General features: G+C 38.4%; 1 protein-coding gene across 1 annotated transcript in view; it reads left to right on the forward strand.

The window, feature by feature from the left end:
* The first annotated feature begins 1,022 nt into the window (after positions 1 to 1,022).
* Positions 1,023 to 19,401, forward strand: part of Vps13c (vacuolar protein sorting 13 homolog C) — a 154,422-nt gene continuing 136,043 nt past the window's right edge. The window contains exons 1-5 of the mRNA XM_090358265.1: positions 1,023 to 1,147; positions 11,263 to 11,306; positions 14,416 to 14,458; positions 16,445 to 16,540; positions 18,937 to 19,038. Coding sequence (XP_090214391.1) covers positions 1,048 to 1,147; positions 11,263 to 11,306; positions 14,416 to 14,458; positions 16,445 to 16,540; positions 18,937 to 19,038 — 385 coding nt within the window. The 5' untranslated portion in view covers positions 1,023 to 1,047. The remainder of the gene's footprint in view (positions 1,148 to 11,262; positions 11,307 to 14,415; positions 14,459 to 16,444; positions 16,541 to 18,936; positions 19,039 to 19,401) is intronic.

Genomic DNA, 19,401 nt, shown 5'->3' on the forward strand with positions numbered 1-19,401 from the left:
GGTTTTTCTGTTATATTTCAAACAAATTGGAAAAAAGACATAAGAACCCCCCCCCTCTAGTTTTGTAACGAGAAAACTCGTTTGTCAACGGTCATGAGTGTTTAAAGTTCTTGCAGTCTTAAAAAGTTCTGCTTTGGATGTCACGTCACACAGAGGCAATTTTCAGTGACAGCACGGGAGAAAGTGACATAAATAACAAATAACTCATAGTTCAAGAGAAGCGGGGGTGGGAGAGGCGGTTAAGTATTAAGGCCCGGCTTCCATATGCCTAAGGACAGCAAGCTAAACGCTATGGTTGGTGAGTGAAGGCTCGGTGACTCTTGGAGGAGGGCGACCAGGAATGCGTTTCCAAGGAAAAGCACATCTAGGTGTAATGACGTCTCTGCCATCCTGAAGAGATTTTTACCCCTTCCCCCTGCTTTTCGGTTATCCCCAGTGCATGCTTGAAAGAAGCTTCTGGAAGCCTGGCAGTTCCAGTCTGCAAACACAAGTATTGTCCCACCTCCCGGTGGGAAGTTGGGTGGGGAGGGGAGAGTTGCAGAGACTGGGATGGGGGGTCCCTGGGAGGTCACCTGCATGCCTTTGCCTCTTGAACTCCTCTATCCTCTTCCAGGAATGCTCAACACGTTCCTTCTCCGCCTCCTTAGATCTTCAGCAGCTGAAGGACCTGTGCAGCATCCATCCCCGCCGGTCCCGCGCCGGCCGCACGGGGACGCACCGGGATCTAGGAAGGCGGAGGAGGAAGGGGGGGGGGTCCGCACACGCATGTGCACTGGGCGTCGTGCGCACGCGCACGGGCGCGCGCTCGCGCAGCGGCGGCGGCGGCGGCGGCGGCGGCGGCGGCGGCGGCGGCGGCGGCGGCGGCGGCGGCGGCGGCGAGGGGGCGGGACGAGGCGGGGCGTGTCGGCGCCGCAGGGGCCTGTCCTTCGCGGCGCGGGTCGCCGCGCCTTCCAAGCAGCGCCCGGTGGTTCCGGCTCCTCCTTCTCAGCGGCCTGGGCCTTGCCCCCCCTCCCCCCTCCCGCCCTCCGTCCCCGTTTCCCCGACACCATGGTTCTGGAGTCGGTGGTCGCTGACCTGCTGAACCGCTTCCTGGGGGATTACGTGGAGAACTTGGATAAATCCCAGTTGAAGTTGGGCATCTGGGGCGGTAAGCGCGGCCGGCTTGAGGAGAAGTCTGTGTGGGACGCGGCCATCCCGGGAGGGAGGACACCCCCCCACCCCCCACCCCACCTCAGTCGGAGGGCGTCCGCGGGCCACCGGGAGGGGGCGCGACAGGTGCGGGGTCCTCGCGGGCCTCCCGGTGTGTGTGGGGGGCGGTGGTGCCGGCGTCCTTGCGGGCCTCGGGGAGGGGGGCGCGGCAAGTGCGCGCGCGGGCGGCCGGGGGGTGGGGTGGGGCGGTATTGCGGGCCTCCCGGAACGAGGGGCGGCGACAAGTGTGGGCCCTGGGGAGATGCGCCGGACCTCGGCCGGTGGATCCCGCCGCTCCACCTCTGCCCTTGGGCTGCGGGGGGCCCCCCCTCTCCCTGGCTACCTTAGGGGCGGCTGCTGCTTCTCTCTTGGCTCCTATGCATTAAAAAAAAAAAAAGGAGAGGGGAAAGCCCCCATTTTTTGCTTTGCCAGCTCTTGGGTTGTTTATAAGATCATGCGCACTCGGGTGGCGGTGAGGAGTGGGGGGGCGGGCAGGGGAGAAAAGGAAAATTGCGTTTCGCAGTCATTTTTCTCCCCAGTAAGCTCCCAGCTAGCCGGAAAGAAGCTTCCCTTCTCTGTTAACACGGGGAACGGCCTTAAGAAGGAAGGCGCGACCCCCCCCCCAGAGGCTCAGACCCGCCCGCTGCGGGAGGGAAAGTGTAACTTCCGGCTTTGTTTGGGTGCCAAGGGGAGGCCCAGGTTCAAGCCGCGGTGTGGATTGGGTGTCTGCTTGGTTGCATGACTCCAGAGGGTCTGCCAACTTTTGAATCCCAGAGATCAAGGGTATAAAATTTTGTAGATAATAAGTGGTGTACTTTGCAGATGTTTGAAAACGACTCTTGGTTAGGGTGGAGATGTAGCTCAGTGGTAGAGCTGGTTGGTTGGTTAGCCTGTTGGGAGGCCCCAGAGTTCCATCCTCAGCACTGCAAAAACAAAACAAAAAACAAGCTTAGTTATGTAATTATATGCACAAATTCCGGGTTAAACTTTGGGAATATTGGGACTAGTATGGTTTTTTTTCTTTACGTAGGATTTGGAAATTTTGGAGGGAAATTAAAAAAAAAAAACTACCTAAATAGCTGAAACGGATTTTAACTATTAGTAAGTATAGATGTGGATTTTGTGATAAGGTGACCACACTGTTGATAGTTGGGGCCCAGACACATACCCATTCCTGTAATCCTAGCTATTCAGGTAGCTGAGACCTGAGGATCCCAGTTTGAAGCCATTCGGAGCAGGCAAGTCCCTGCTATTCTTTTTCCAATTAACCAACAAAACGCTGAAAGTGAACTGTGGCTTGAGCTACAGTAGAGCACTAATCTTGAGCAAGAAAACTATGGGACAGCACCCAGATCCTTGAATTCATCCTCTCAGACTGGTACAACACACACACCAAAACAATAACAAAAACGAAGGATTTTGAATATGAGAAGTTTTTCAATGCAGGAGAAATTTAATATCTCATTAGTAACTTATGTTGGTTTCACATTGATAATTGAATGTATTTGTTTAAATGCTATAGTATAATTACTTTTATAAGTTGAATTTTTGGGGGGAGGGTTTGTCTGGCTCCTAAAATTTATAATCACATATGTGCATTGTATGTTTATATTAGGCAATACTGTTCTAAAACCATGAAGGATGCTAGGAACTATGGAAGAGGCTTTTTTTTTTTTTTTAAGATTACTGAGTCATTTTCTGTGTATCCATAAATGCATACTTTGTTTACTCTTCTCTAAAGCATAATGTGCTAAAGGAGAGCAAAAGAAAGGTTGAAGAACTAAATATCTATTGTTTTCTGCAGATATTAAGCTTTCTTCAGAATTACTTATCAGTAATACCAGTTATTTCTTGTAATTTGTAAACATTTGAAATTTGAGAAAGCAGTGAGCTAGCAGATGTGAAGTTTGAAAGAGCTCTCAGTAAGGCTTTTAATGTACTTAACACAAAACAAACACTTTAATGTCCCCCAAGTTCAAATCATACCTGACAGTATGCTCATGCATTGCTACTACCTAGGTTTTATTAAGTGGTAATGTTTGTGCTGTATTTGTGTATGACATCTTTTTAGTGAAAAGAGATGTATGGGTACTAGGGTCCCTTCTCCATCAAATCTTTATCTGTTTCACCCTCTGAAAGGTCTACTACTGTTAATGTGAGGTGATTCCAACTGTCATTTTTTTTTTATGGTAGCAGTACACTGTCTGAAGGTTTTGAACTCATCATCAAAATGAAAGTGCCATGACTTTATGTAATTTCTCTTACCCCCATCTTTTTTGGGTGAAATTGAGGAATGGAAGCTTGCATCCTTGTATTTTCTGTTTTGTTTTTGTTTTTTCTTCTTCCCTCTCTAGTCCTGGGGCTTAAACTCTAGGCCTGAGCTGATTAGTACAGTCCCTGAGCTTTTGCTTAAGGCAAAGCACTCTACCACTTGAGTCACAGCACTACTTCCAGCGTTTATTGTGATTAATTGAAGATAAGAGTCTCACAGACTTTCCTGCTTGGCTGGCTTTGAACCATGACCCTCAGATCTCAGTCATTTTCTGTTTTTGATGAAATTTAATTAGCTGTTAATTTTACAGTACAAAGGATTAAACCCCAGGGCCTTGTACATGCCAGATGGAGCTCTACCCCAAGCTAAACCCCCAGCCCTGTGCTGTTTTCTGTTGTTTAGAATAGTGTCCTGCCAGGAGTTTACATCAACTTTATAATTTGTCTGAAGATATAAATTCATCTCTTTGGCAAATGGTTCAGTGAGCATTCAATTAAATAGTCTCTCAGTCTTGCTAGCCCACAGCTTTTATAAAATTTGGCTATGTTATTTGTGTGGTTACTGCATTAGCTAGAAGTCATGTGCTTTTGTAGTTATTGCTCAATATATTGTCTTTAAAACTCTTAATTCCGTTTTTTTGTCTTAGCCATTAAGGATTACATGTTTATGGAATTTAGTTTTTTACTTTTCTTCTTGCTAAATTTTCAAGTGTTCACAAAAGGAATTAATCCTATAGAAATTTCATGTACCTGATCTCACTACTGTTTGGAGATAATATTCTTTCTCTCTCTCCCTCCCTCCCTCCCCACCCTCCCTCTCTCTCTCCTCCCTTCCTCCCTCCCTCCTTTTTTTCTTCCTTCCTTCCGCCAGTCTGGGGCTTCAACTCAGTGCCTGGGCACTGTCCTTGAACCTTCTCAAGGCTAGCCCCTCCACCACGTGAACCACAGCACTACTTCCAGGTTTTTCTGTGCATGTGGTACCAAAGAATTGAACCCAGGCTTTGTGCATGCTAGGCAAGCACTCTTCCACTAAGCCACACTCCAGGCCGGGAGATACATTTCTTAACTGGAGTTTTGACTGGTCTAAGATAGTAGTTTCCAAAGGCACTTTGTTACCAGGGAGATACTTGGCAAAGTGTAACACATTTTTGGTTGCCACTGCTGCTGAGGGTTACAGGTATGCTGGTGGCCTGTGATGGGGACAAGGGGTACTGCTGAACATCCTTTAAAGTAGGGGACACTGCTTGGTAATAATGAATTATCTAGTCTCAAATGCTAAGTTAAGAAACCTAGTTTAAAGAGTAGCTGAGATTGCCTCCTCCATTTAAAGGAGGCCTAGGGTGGTTACCACAATTTTAAAAGAAGCAAAAAAAAGTCTGTTGGGTCAGAAATGTGACCTAGTGGTAGAGTGCCTGCCTAGCATGCAGGAAGCCCTTGGTTCTGTTCCTCAGTAACACATACACAGAAAAAGCCAGAATGGTGCTGTGGCTCAAGTGGTAGAACACTAGCCTTGAGAAGCTCAAGAACAGTGCCCAGGCCCTGAGTTCAAGCCCCAGTACTGGCAAAAACAAAACAAAATAAAAACCTGTTACTCTTCAGGAATATCCAGTGGGAGAACAGATGCTTTATGAAGTGGCTTGGAATGTTGTGTCCGTAAAGATGCATAATCTTGGCTTGGACTATTGCAGGGAATAGTTTCAAGATTCAAGATCTTGTGTAAACATTGGGGAAAGATTATGCTATACATATATTGATATATATAGGCATCACAGTTCAGTACACAATAAAATGGTACAGTGAAGAGGAAAGGAAAAATTACTGGAATCAGGAAGTATATTTTGAACATTTCTTTTTAAATTGGAGAAGAAAAAAGAAAATAAGAAGGACTCATCAAAAATGGAAATTTCCCAGTTCATTCTCTTTCTCTAAGTTCCTTCCATCCAACTTTCCTCTACCTTTGACATTCAATGTAATCATACTCAATGGGAATCTATAAATATTAAGAGAATGAACTGGGTTTAACCACCTAGACTTGGGTTTCAGACCTTGACTGCTGAGTACTCCTGGCATTAATGATCAGTACCATTTGTATCAAATAATTGTGTTTTAGAAAATATAGGAACATTGAGAAGACTAATGACTGGATGAACTACTAGTTTTGATATTTTAGTATGTGACATTTTGGGTGTTCATATGCACATATATACGTTTTACCCAAAGTGAAATTATTCTCTGTCTAACACTTAGAACTAGTTTGTTTCGTGTTCAAGTCTGTCCCACTCACCTCACCCCATCCCCACCACCATTAAATTCCCTGTAATCTTGGATTAAAAAATGGAAATTGCCATTTTCTTTTGTATTTTAATGATTTTGTGTGTGCCTACATGTGTGCATGCGTGTAAGTATGTGTGTATGTGTACATGCATGTGCATGAGCTATTATTGGGGCCCAAACTTAAAGCATAGGCATTGTCTTTTATCTTTTCCACTCAAGGCTAGTACCACAGCTCAAGATAAATTTCTTGTAGCTTTCCTGCTTGAGTTGGCCTGGTTCGGTGAACCCATCCAGTTCCTATGTATTTTATTTTATTTTATTTTGTGCTGGTCCTGGGGCTTGAACTTGGGGCATGGGCACAGCCCCTGAGCTTCTTTTGCTTAAGGTAAGCTGTCTGCCACTTGAGGCACAGCTCTACTTCTGCCTTTTTGGTAGTTTAGTGAGGATAAGAGTCTCATGACTTTCCTGCCTGGGCTGGCTTTGAAGCAATCCTCAGATCTCAGGCTCTTGAGTAGCTAGGATTACAGATGGGAGTCACTGGCTCCCAGCTTCCTATGAACCTGAGCCTCAGTTTCCTAATTTGTGAAATGGATGTTTAACACTTGCAGTGTTTGTGATAGAAAGGGTGTGACACCTCTGTATAATTGTTAGTAATAGCTATTAATGGGGAAGATAAACCCAGTAGATGGACACAGCCTGTTTTGCTTTCAGTTTCCCTAAGTGTGTTTCTTATAACTTTAGACTTGAGGGGTTATAAAGAGTAATAATTTTGGGTAGAGCCAACATTACATGTCTAAATATTCCATACTTTCTAAACAAATTCTTAAAATATAAAACATGATTTGTATTTGAGTTTATACTTGACAGTAGTTACACTGCCTGCCAACAATTTGTAAGTGAGGTTTCCAAAAGTTCAGGAAAGTGCCTGGTGTGTATGTGCTACCCACATAAACAGGAAAGTTCATCTCAGTTCTTGTTCCCCACAAACTGGCACCAACCAGGAGATAAAACATGCAACCTTAAGCTATCTGAAGTGAGTCCAGGATATACTTGTTTTAAGAGTATCATCACAAAAGACATGTTGAAATGCCAGATCTTTTGCAATTTGGCTGAATAAGTATTGTTGCAATGTAGAATCTTCGTCAATTTGATGCTGGAGTGATTTGCTGCGGAGGAAGGAGCTGGAAACTCATCTCACTTTTGTGACAAGTAGAACAAGCTAGTGGCTATGATATGGGGGATGCAAGGTGGGGTTGTGTTTGGTTGTGGTGGCTAGATTTAGGAATCAGGTGGTGTCTGTGCAGTCAACCCCTAACACTTTCCCATCAGCTGCCAGTTACAGGGAGCAATACCCTTTATTCCAAATTCCTGGGACAAGAATTGTAGATTTTGCATTCTTGTACAGAGATTTTTTTTTAAGTCCTTTTTTCCCCACTTCGCACTTGGTATAGCAGAAGCCACATGTCTTTTTAGCTTGTCCTATAGCACAAAAACAACAAAAGTGAGCGTAGTGCATCACATTACCGATTATAAAACAGTAATTAAAAATGAAGTTGGAGACAGCTTTCCACATATTTAAAAGACACTTTTAGTGAAAAATTCATTCCTTTTTGAGAAGTAGAACTGAAAAACAGTACTTCATTAACCTTTCCATAGGAAGTTCATAAGCTTCAGATCCCTGAAATGTACCACAGGGGGAAAGTTCTGTGATAATCTGATGATTTCCATCCTTCTCTGCCAAGACTTCCTGTTTCATTAGGGAAAGAGGAAGAGGGAGAGCTGGTTCCTTCTTTCCTTTCCTTTTTCTCCTAATCACAGTGAACTCTTAAAATAATATATATTGGGCGATTTAGAGCCAAATAGCTAGATTCATTTGAAGTGAATTGCTACCACATTTTTCTTTAGCATCTACTAAAATAGGAGTCATTAAAATGGCATGTATCGGGGCCGGGAGTTTGGCCTAGTGGTAAAGTGCTTGCCTAGCTTGCACGAAGACCCGGGTTCGATTCCTTGGTACCACATACTTAGAAAAAACCAGAAGTGGTGCTGAGGCTCAAGTGGTAGAGCTCTAGCCTTGAGAAAAATCCAAGGACAGTGCTTCAGGCCCTGGGCTTAAGCCCAGGACAGGCAATAAATAAATAAATAAATAAATAAATAAATAAATAAATGGCATGTATCTAAAAATGGTTTAGTAGTCAGGTGGCTCAAGCCTATTCAATCATAGCTGCTTGGGAGGCAGAGATTGGGGGAACACAGTTGGGGGCCAGCAAGTGGTTGTCACCTCAGCAGTGTAGGGGAGCATAAATAGCTGCAATGAATATAAGATATGATCCTACTGCAAAGAAGGGTCTGGCAGTAAGTGACTCTGCCCCAAATATGAACCCCAGTAATATGAAATAAATAAAATAACTGAAATAACAGCTTAGTAATTTACTTGAGCTCATTTCATTCAAAGAAGAGTGTGTCTGAACATTCTGATATACTTTTCAAATAAGTGATGAAAGCTTATGTAATGAACACATAAAAATGCATAGCTATATATATATTTTTTTTTTCTGTGCTTCACACTGTACTGGTGGATTAGGGCATGACCTTTTTGTTTGTTGCTGCTTCTTCTTTTTAATCACAGCTTTGGATTAACCTTTATATTTTATATTAAGAACATTGACCAGGCAGTCAGGAGACATGGACTCTATTCTTAGTACTGTTGCATAGTACTTGTATAACCTTGGATAAATCATCTCATCTCTTTAGGCTTCAATTTTTTCATGTATAAAGTGAAGAAGAATGGCATTTGAATGTCTGTAGGGTCCCAGAATAGTGTTAAAACATAACTTGTGAATTTCTTCTCCATTGAAAAGAATAGCCAATTTGCAATGTCATCTTCTGTGTACGCATTCTTTTTTTCCCCTGTGTCACTGTCCTTTCTTCAGCGAGGGCTCCTAACATAGACCCTCAACTCTTCCTGATGTTTTCTTAACATAGCCCCTCACTCTATTCCCTTATGTTCTTGTTGAATTAATTTTACTTACCCTTTTCATTTTTCGCATCTTGTAAAATGCAGAGATTAAATCAAAAGTACCCTACAGTACATAGGCCTCTCAGAGTTTAGCCTAATACTTTTCCCAAAGCAATTAGAGTTACAACCTGAATTAAATCTTGTACCCATTCAGTTCTACTGTTTGGTGTTCTGAACACAGAATTGAGCATCAGAAGATTTGAGTGTTGACTCTACATTTTGCTAGGTTGCTATAGTACTCTCACACTAGTCATTTAGCCTCAGGAAGTCTCACTTCCTTTTTCTTAATATATGTCTCCTTCCTTTTGTCCAAGAGGCTTTGAGGGTCTTATAATGAAATAGATCTGAAAATGTTTTTTGAAATAATAATGGAAATACAAATTCATATTTTGTCCTCCTCCCCCATTTTTTTCTAGTTAAAGTGCTGGGGGTTGAATTAGTCCCTCATACATGCTAGCCAAGTGTTCTGCCACTTGAGCCACACCTCAGTCCTTTGTTTTGTTTTTGTTTTTTGTAGGTTATGGGGTTTGAACTCTGGGCTTGGGCACTGTCCCTGAGCTCTTAAGCTCAAGGCTACTGCCCTACCCCTTGAGCCACAGTACCACTTCCTGTTAATCACTTTAGTGCCTGGGCTGGCTTTGAAACATGATCCTCAGATCTCAGCCTCCTGAGTAGCTAGGATTACAGGTGTGAGCTACTGCACCTGACTTCAATCCTTTCTTTGAAGATAGCGTTCCCTAACTTTTTCTTGACTGGCCTCAAAGTTGATTTTCTTGCCTCTGCCTCCAGAGTAGCTGGTAATTTCAGGCATGCATACAGTGCCCCCTTAAATTTATGTCCTTATTTTACTTGTTTCTAACCTCCTTACCTCCATTTTTTGCATTCCAAATCAATTAAGTCAATATTTACTGATAATGCACTGTGCGGACATTAGGTAAGGAGTTTATAATTAGGCTAGGGACTTATATAAAGTTAAATGTTAACTACAGGTAACAAAGGTATAGCCTAAGCTTGTTTGGAAGTTTGGGGAGATTATGTGTGGTTGGATATTTTTGAGCAGCACTGTATTTCTAATGCTCATTTTATGACCACTATGGGTTTAAAAATCATTCTTGGATATTGGCAGGTTTGTCCCATTATATACTAGTTCTATTTTTTTTTATGTATAAATGTACAGAAAGTTGGTTGTTTTCTGTAACTTAGCAACTTTCTCTCTCTCTCTCTCTTTTTTTTTTTTTTTTGCCAGTCCTGGGCTTAAGCTCAGGGCCTGAGCACTGTCCTTGTACTTTCTCAAGGCTAGAGCTCTACCACTTGAGCCTCAGCACCACTTCCAGTTTTTTCTATGTATGTGGTACTGAGGAGTCAAACCCTGGTCTTAGTGCACGCTAGGCAAGCACTCTACCTCTAGACCAAACTCCCGGCCCCTATTCTCATTTTTTTTTCTTTTAAAACTTTATTTATTTATTTATTGCCAGCCCTGAGGCTTGAGCTGTACCTGGGTACTGTAACTGAGTTTCTTTTGCTTAAGGATAATACACTGGGCCTGGGCACTGCCCCTGAGATGATCAGCTCAAGGCTAGCTCTCTACCATTTGAGCCACGGTGCTACTTCTGGTTTTCGGGTGCCTAATTGGAGATAAGAGTCTCACAGACTTTCATGCCTGGGCTTACTTTGAACCACAATTCTCAGATCTCAGCTCCTGCCTAGCTAGGATTATAGATGTGAACCACCAGTACCTGGCTGCTTCTCTCTTTTTTATTTATTTAAAGATTTTATTAACACTGATTTTTACATCATATTTCAAATGTCATGTTTAACAAGTATTCAAGAAGGGAATCTCTGTATGCAGTCACTGGCACATAAATTTTAGAATAGAATTAAAAGTAAGCTGAGAGTTTGCTTCTCTTTTTTAAAAAAATATAGTTTTCATCAATATATTTTGAATATAGAAATATATTTTGTGCATAGAAAATTTTATGCCAAGTTCTGGTGGCTTATGCCTGTAATCCTAGCTACTCGGAAGGCTGCGATCTGAGGATCTAAGTTTGAAGCCAGACCAGGCAGGGAAGTCCGTGAGACTTTTATCTTTAATTAACCACCAGAAAACCATGAATGGAGATATGGCTCAAAGTGGTAGAGCACTAGCCTTGAACAGAAAAAGCTCAGGTCCTGAGTTCAAGCCCCAGAAGTGATAAAACAAAAATATGCTCCCCCCCAAACTGTATGGGTATTAAGGTGTTTCATTTGTTTTTTGTTGCTGCTGTGAACTTGCACGGTGTATTTATAATTTTAAAATTGCACCTGTTCTGGACATTCTTAAAACTTCAGAAAAAAATTGATTTTCTGGGAACATTTACGCATGTGTTTCTTACATATGTGCAGATGTAGGAGGATTTGTGCCGTCTTGCTGACTCCTGTACCTCCTTAGGTATTCTCAATATTTGGTGGATTCTCATTATGGTGGATTAGACGAATTGGTATTAATGTTTTATTTTTATATTTTTATGCAGGTAATGTGGCTTTAGATAATCTACAGATAAAAGAAAATGCTCTGGTAAGTTTTTTTTTTTTAATAAATAAACTATCCTAATAAGTCAGTCAATTTGGTAAGCACTTAGAAACCTTTACTAACTAAGCATCTAGTCCCAGGTACCAGATAAAGAGGAGTCATTCAAAAAAGGATTACTGTATTTAAATATTTTCCACAGGAACACCTTGTTTTTCTATTACTTAATTTAACTGTATAACTTTGTACTATACAGTTTTCTTATACAAAAATTTATTCTTCAGAATTTCCTTTAGATGTTTTTCATTAAACAAAGCCTTAATTAATGAGCAATTGAATTTTTGAAAATAATATATTGAGAGTTTAGCTTTATAGTATTATGATAATATTGAGAAGTATATTGAGGGGTAGACTAGAAGGTTTTACTTTAGCTGTAGTAATTTGCAGTGTTTACTATTGTGCTAAAAACAAAACAGTGCTTATTTATCCTCCATTATGTTTATATTTAGCTTACTGAGGTAAACTTGAATTTATGAAGTGACTGAAGATTAACTTTTCATATTGTGAAAGTAAAAAAAAAGTAAGAAATTTCTAGTTTCTTAATATCTTTGACCAACAGTTTAATTAACTTGTAAGGACCAATAGCCATATAATATAACATATCAGATCTGTGTCTTTGTGGACTGGATATGATGAGAAGAGAGCTTGGCACATAGTAGGTATCCTGAATAGCTGTTTTCTTCTTTATTTATACAGCTTTCCACAGCTTTAAAAATTTTAATCTACAAACTTAAAATTTAGGAGTCCATTGATAAGACAGTGAGATAAAGCTGCTTTTTCTCAAGTCATGCAAGTATTTAAAATAAAATGAGAAGTAGAGTTGTGAAAACAGGATATATATATATATAATATATACACATACAGGATATATATGTGTATATATATATGTATATATATATATATATTAGATACTAGAAGACAAATTGAACCCTGTGCTGTGTTAAAGTTTGCTTATAGTTACATGTCATAAAATATTCTGTAATTTTCCATCAACTCAAACTAGCCTCTTTTCCCAGTTTTACCAGATGATAAGACTTTACTTTGTTATTTTCTGTACATTTGGTGTGAAACTTACTTCAGAAGAGTAAAAATGAACATGAGAGCACATTTTTTTGGGGTGGAGAAGCAGGGGGATCAGTCCTGGACTTGAGTTCAGGGCCTGAGCACTATCCTTGAGTTTTCTCAAGGCCTATTACTTGAGCCTCAGCACCACTTCTGGCTTTTTTTCTATGTATGTGGTACCGAGGAATCGAACCTGGGTATTCATGCATGCTAGGCAAGCACGCTACCACTAGGTCAAACTCCCAGCCCCACATTTTTTTTTTAAATTAAAGAATTTATTAACATTAATTTTTACATCATATTTCAAATGACGTGTTAAACAAGTATTCAAGAAGGGAATCTCTATATACAATCATTGGCACTTAGTTTTTAGAACAATCAAAATTAGGCTAAGCGTTTGTATATCATAGATACATATTAATCTATGTAATAAAATTTTATGTCTATAGAATCATAAGTTTTTATGTCTATGTAGTTGTGTTTATATTTCCCGTACCATGTCCATAGCATTGGGTATGCAAATATTGAGTCCTCGCTCTTGTACTGTTTGAATCTAATAGGCACATATTAAGGGTACCATGTGCCTTTTGTTCCTTTGGTCTTGATTTGTCTCATTCAACATGATTTGCTCTAGATTCATCCACTTCCTTGCAAATGCCATTATTTTATCTTGTCTGTTGGCTATGTAGAATTCCATTGTGTATATATATATGTATATATATATGTATATGTGTATATACACATATATATATACATATATACACATATACATATATATACACATATGTATATACACACACACACCACGTTTTCTGTATCCATTCATCTACAGTAGGGCATCTGGATTGTTTCCATCGCCTGGCTATTGTGAATAGTGCAGAGATAAACATAGCTGAGCAGGTGTCCTTATCATATCTTGGGTTATAGTGTTCAGGTTAGATGCCCAGAAGTGGTATGGCGGGATCGTAGGGAAAGTCAATTTTCAATTCTTTAAGAAACCTCCACATTGCTTTCCAGAGTGGCTGAACTAGTTTACAATCCCACCAGTAGTGCAGTAGGGTTCCTTTTTCTCCACAACCCCGCCAGCATCTGTCATTGCCAAGACCACATTTTTAAAAGTGTACAATTGATGGTTTGTATCCTGTAAAGATGAATTCTTTTGGACTTATTTTTTGTTTTCTATGAGAGCCAATCTAGTTTCTTACTGGCAATGAAGATTTTACTTTCTGGTCTTTATAAAAGAGACTTTGTCCACAATTGCTATTTACCTAGACTGCTTGAGTAATCAGATGATTGATGAATCAGGTAAATCGATTATTTTAGTTAGTTGTAACCAAAGTACTATCTGTCAGTGGCCAGTTTTTACGGAGTATTCATGTATTTTAAGATAACACAAAATATCTGTGCTGATTGGTTCAATTTTAATAATTATAGAGTTAGGTAATTTTTATAGTAGCAATGTCTGTTTAGTATTCTGAATAAAAAAGTCACATGAATTTGTGAATTTGTGTGGTTTGGAATCTGGATTAGTGAAAATTTATCGTTTGGCATGAGTCTGTAACTTATCTAAAGAAAATGATAATTCAGAAAATGGTAGGGGGACTACTTTTTATTTATTTAATTTGTTACTTAACAAGGAATTGTACATTTATTATTTCACCTAGTTCATGTGAAAGGACTCTATGCTTTTTCCTATCCTAGAATTTCAGATAAAATGTCTAAGTTCCTGAAATAATTTGATTTATTTGAAATAATTGGATTTATTAAAACAAGTAACCATTTTATCTGATTACTTTCTTTGTAAATTTATTTCCATTTTTCCTGTTTATAATTTCCTTCTCTAGTCAATTCTTTATGCAAAGTCAGAACTTGATAACATTTTAGCAATAAAATACATTCTTCATTAGTTATTCACATATGGAAAATTAGTTTTTTTTTCTTTAGAGGTAAGTGCATTTAAATGATGATACATAAGTGTGTTTTTGAGGTGCTTATTAATTTAAAATGTCCTTTGAATGTTTTCTTTTTTCTGAAGAGTGAATTGAATGTTCCTTACAAAGTCAAGGCTGGACAGATTGGTAAGTATTTTACTCTTCACTTGAGTATTTACTCTTTACTTTTAGTCCTTTTAGTTTTTTTGTTTGTGTGTCTTTGTCAATCTAAGAAATCTTTCATCACTTTCACGAAAGAGATTTTTGTGTTGTTAATTTAGTGTTTTAAGGTTAATACATAATATATAAACATAATTTTTTTGGCAAAAAGATAACTTATTCTCTAAATAGAAGCATATTTGAATCAATCTTCAGGCATTGCTTCTACTGTGTAAAAATGATGGTTTTGTATGCCTTTTCTATATGTCTATTGAATATTTTTAAACAGAGCTTACTTCCATCACATTTTGTTCAATCATTTTCACTTGATATATTATGCAGCAATTTGGTACAGAGGATATGTTTTGGTAAGTACAAAGTCTTCTTTAGCAGCTAAACTCTTACACTAGGACCATCTGTAACTATGCATATGTCTTTGCTAAAGAAATATTTTAGTAGGAAGTTTAATCTACAAACTTCTCCCAGCTAATCATGTTCCATGATTTTTATTTAAAAGTTGTATATTAGTGCAATCCTATGTCCTTACTAAAAAGTGTTCAGTTAGACTACATCCTTTATCTTGCCTCTTGTTCCAGATTGTCTTCCTTCTGCATTTAGCTTTGTGAATTTATAGGGCTTTGCCTTTCAGTATTCTGGCATGTTGTAGCAATTATAAGTATACAAGTGTTAGGTGCATTTTATATTAGTTACAACTAACCTTTTGATATAAAGGAATATTTTCATGTTTTTATCCCTTTAACTAATAAACGTTCTGTGCCACTGAGAGAATCTGTATGATATGGGTCATTTTCTTGTTTGTTAAGCAGTGCTGACTGACTATGATAGTCATATTAGTGGTGCTGTAGAAGGTGTTCCCTTCATGCTTTAACTGAAAGTCATAGAGTGCAGAGCTTTCTCAAGGCTAGTGCTTGATCCACAGCACCAGCTCTGGCTTTTTCGGTGTATGTGGTACCAAAGAATCGAATCTGGATCTTCATGCATGCTAGCCAAGCACTCTACCACTAGGCCAAACTCCCATCCCTTTAGTGCATATATTTTCTAATGTTAATTTTTCTTGTGGTACTGAGGATTGAATTGGAGTCTCATACATATCAGACAAATGCTGTACTTCTTAAGCCATACTTATACCCCTTATTTATATTGTTCTTGCAAGTAGACATGTTTTGAAGGAGGTTTTTCATCATTATTCATATTTATTTAGACTGAATATAAAACAATGTAATCAAGTGCAAACAAAAGTTTTACAATGATTTGAAGGAGGTTTTATGATGACTCAAAATTCATTTGTTCTGTTTTTAATATCTCAAAAGGATTCAATAACTTCTCTAGGGTTACTTATTAAATTACAAGTTACCCTTTACATATAAGGATCCAAAACATATTTTATTTTATCTCTTCTCTTGATATATGGAGCATTTATATCAGTTAAATTTATATTCAGATTATAATACTATACCTAACCTATAAAATCAGTGTGGCTAAGTAAGCTCAAGCATAACTTGATTTTCCAAATGGTAAGAATTCTTTTGGATTTTTGGAGTTATCCTTTTACTTAAATTTTTAAAAGCATTTTATAATTTATGTGAAAGACAATGAAATAGCTAACTGTATTTCAGGACCCTTTTAAGGCTAAAGGTTATTCAATTAGGAAAGGGTGAGGGAGCAGATAGTTCTTTCAGTTAATCATTTCAAAGTATACGATAAAAAGAGAAGTCTGCAAGTGGTGCTAAGGTTCAAATGGTAGAGTGCTATCTAGCCTTGAGCTGAAGAGCTCTGACATAGTACCCAGGCCCAGAATTCAAGCCCCATGACCAAATAAATAAAGTCCTCCTTTTTTTGAAACAATACACATACTGTGTGGAGAGTTTTGTTATACTTTTACTAAAATTTGAAAAGTGTGTACTTTCTTGAGAAGTGAAATAAGGATGCAAGATTGAAGTTTTGTTTCTTTAGATAAATTAACTTTGAAGATACCTTGGAAAAACCTTTATGGAGAAGCCGTTGTTGCTACCCTAGAGGGATTATATCTGCTTATTGTCCCTGGAGCAAGTATGTTGTTTTAAGTTATAATCACTTAGTAGCATCATAAGTTGTTGGCAGGGTTAAATGTTCTTAAGTATTAATTCAATAAGATAGACAATGTTAGAGTAATGATTTCCATATATGTAACATGCATACATTTCACATATGTGTACTGGAATATATTGCCACATTTATATGTGAAATAATTCTGTTGATGAAAAGAATAATTTAGCCTTTTAAACTTTAATCTCTGAATATTTTGCTTCTAAGCCTTTTCTTTTAAGCCTAGATGCATTAGCAGATTTGCTATTGAGGAAAAAACAAAATACGTCTAAAAGGTATTGATGATATAACTTATAGATTTCAGTTGGAATTTTTTCCCTATTATTGCTTTTGCTTTTAGTTGAACTTTCAAAAAGTATGAAACAAAAATTTCTCCTGGCAATTACAGGATTTTGATTTTAATGAAGTTTAAAATGTTAAAATATCTTTAGTTATTAATGTTTACAGTTAGATGGATAACATGACAAAAACTGGACATTTCAGAGAAAATTATGTGTAATTTCTCAACTATAACACAAATAAACCTCTTTTTGCATTTTGCTTACTAGTCTTTAGCGTAAAAATATAGTCTTTCAGTAGCAATTTACTATATTATGTATGCAACATTGACCTTTTTATTGTACATTTTATTATCCATGTTTTACATACTCTATTATGGGTTTTCTCTGTGTTTTTTTATACTTAGTGAGCTCTATAAATACCTCATATATTTCTTTAGGGTACTTTAATAGTAGTGGTAGTACTAGATATATAAAGGGTGTATATATGTATATTTATTGTAATTGTTGGCACATATGCTGAATTTCTTTCTGAAGGTCTATATTAATAATATTAATACTAGGTGGTAGAGGACATAGCATCATTTTTATAGTAAAAATATTGTCACTCGAATATAGTAACAGTACTGTGATACGTTTTTTGCCTTACTTTTTTATTATTTTACATTTTTATTGCTTTCAAATAATTGCATAGCTAAACCTCTGTTATTTGATATATCAGCCTTAAATGTTGTCTTTCATCTTTCTAAAGTCAAGCCTTATTACCCCTCGACTGTCCCCTTGCAGCCTTTACAGCTACTGAGTCTAAGACTCAGCTGGATTTCCCAGCTCTTCTTCCCCCCCCCACCCCCCCCCGCCAGTCCTGGGCTTAAGCTCAGGGCCTGAGGACTGTCCTTGGATTTTTCTCAAGGCTAGAACTCTACCACTTGAGCCTCAGCACCACTTCTGGCTTTTTTTTTTCTAAGTATGTGGTACCGAGGAATCGAACCCAGGTCTTCGTGCATGCTAAGCAAGCACTCTACCACTAGGCCAAACTCCTGCCCCCCCCTTTTTTATTATACTTAATAGAAGGTTACATTATATTCGCCAGATAGAAGGTATATTTCTTAACAATCATTGCTACCCCTTCTCATGATTTTGTCCCCATTTCCCTCCCCCAGCCCCTCCCATCATCTTGTTTTCCCCCCTTCCCTATCCTATTTCAAATAAACAGATAAACATATATACAGTATATCAGATAACAAGGTAAGATGAGAAATAACAGTACATTAAGAACAACAGTCACACCTTATATGGCTCTTGTTTCTATATCTTGGAGGTCCTTTCATTTAGCCTCATTCTATATGGCCTTATGTATCTAGGTTTTGCCCTATTGTAAACCTCTGCTAGGAGAGTCCAAGGTTTATACTAAGTATGACAGCTGAGGGAAACCATTGAGCCTATGTTCCTTTGAGTCTGGCCTACTTCACTTAGTATGATTTTTTTCTTTTTTTTTTTTTTTTGCCAGTCCTGGGCTTGAGCTCAGGGCCTGAGCACTGTCCTTGGACTTTCTCAAGGCTAGAGCTCTACCACTTGAGCCTCAGCACCATTTCTGGCTTTGTTCTATGTATATGGTACCGAGGAATTGAACCCGGGTCTTCGTGCATGCTAGGCAAGCACTCTACCACTAGGCCAAACTCCCGGCCCCGGTATGATTTTCTTCTAAGTCTTTGGCCCATCTTTTAATGGGATGGTTGTTTCTTTGGAGATTAGTTTTGGGTGATTCAATTTTTTTAGCTGTTAATATATTTTAGATATGATTTGCCTGCTTTTATTTCCCTCTTTGACTGTCTTCTTTCTGCTTATTTCCTTTCTTCTTTTATCCTTATAATTTCTCTTCCTTGGTCTTTTTTTTTTGATACAGGCTTTAAATAGGGATAATTTATTTTTGAGCTAAAAAAACCTAATCCTTTGCAGAAATGTGTTTAGATTTACAAAAAATAACTTAGGTTGCATAACAGTTATCATGAAGTTGCAGTTTTCTATTTGTTTCTTTACTAATTCTATTTCTATTGTGTGAATGGCACATATGTGTATATTTAGGTATCAAATATGATGCTGAAAAAGAAGAAAAATCTTTGCAGGACACTAAACAGAAAGAACTTTCACGAATTGAAGAAGCCCTTCAAAAAGCAGCAGAGAAAGGTATAGTAAGTTCTTACTTTATGTAATTTGGATGTACCTATATCTTAGATCCTTTTAAATATCATTAAAGAACATGCATTCATAGACCTTCTTAAGCTACAGTTCCAAAGAAAGAATCTTTAAAAAAAAATCCTGCCTCAAAATAATGATTATAAATATTTTAATAACATATGTTTAAGACTGACTACTTTTTTCCTTTGATTATTCTTTCTTATTGCCATTTGGATTTTCCCATTTTGAATTAACCAGCCACTTTTACTATGTTACTTTAGGAAACTTTTCAAATTCTTTAGGTTCCTGCAAGCCTCTTTGTTTTGGTCAAATATTATTAAGAGTTTCTGTGCATTTTAACTTGTGTTCTTG

This window comes from Megascapheus bottae, chromosome 25, assembly GCF_031878675.1.
Source record: "Megascapheus bottae isolate mThoBot1 chromosome 25, mThoBot2.hap1, whole genome shotgun sequence".
Lineage (NCBI taxonomy): Eukaryota > Metazoa > Chordata > Mammalia > Rodentia > Geomyidae > Megascapheus > Megascapheus bottae.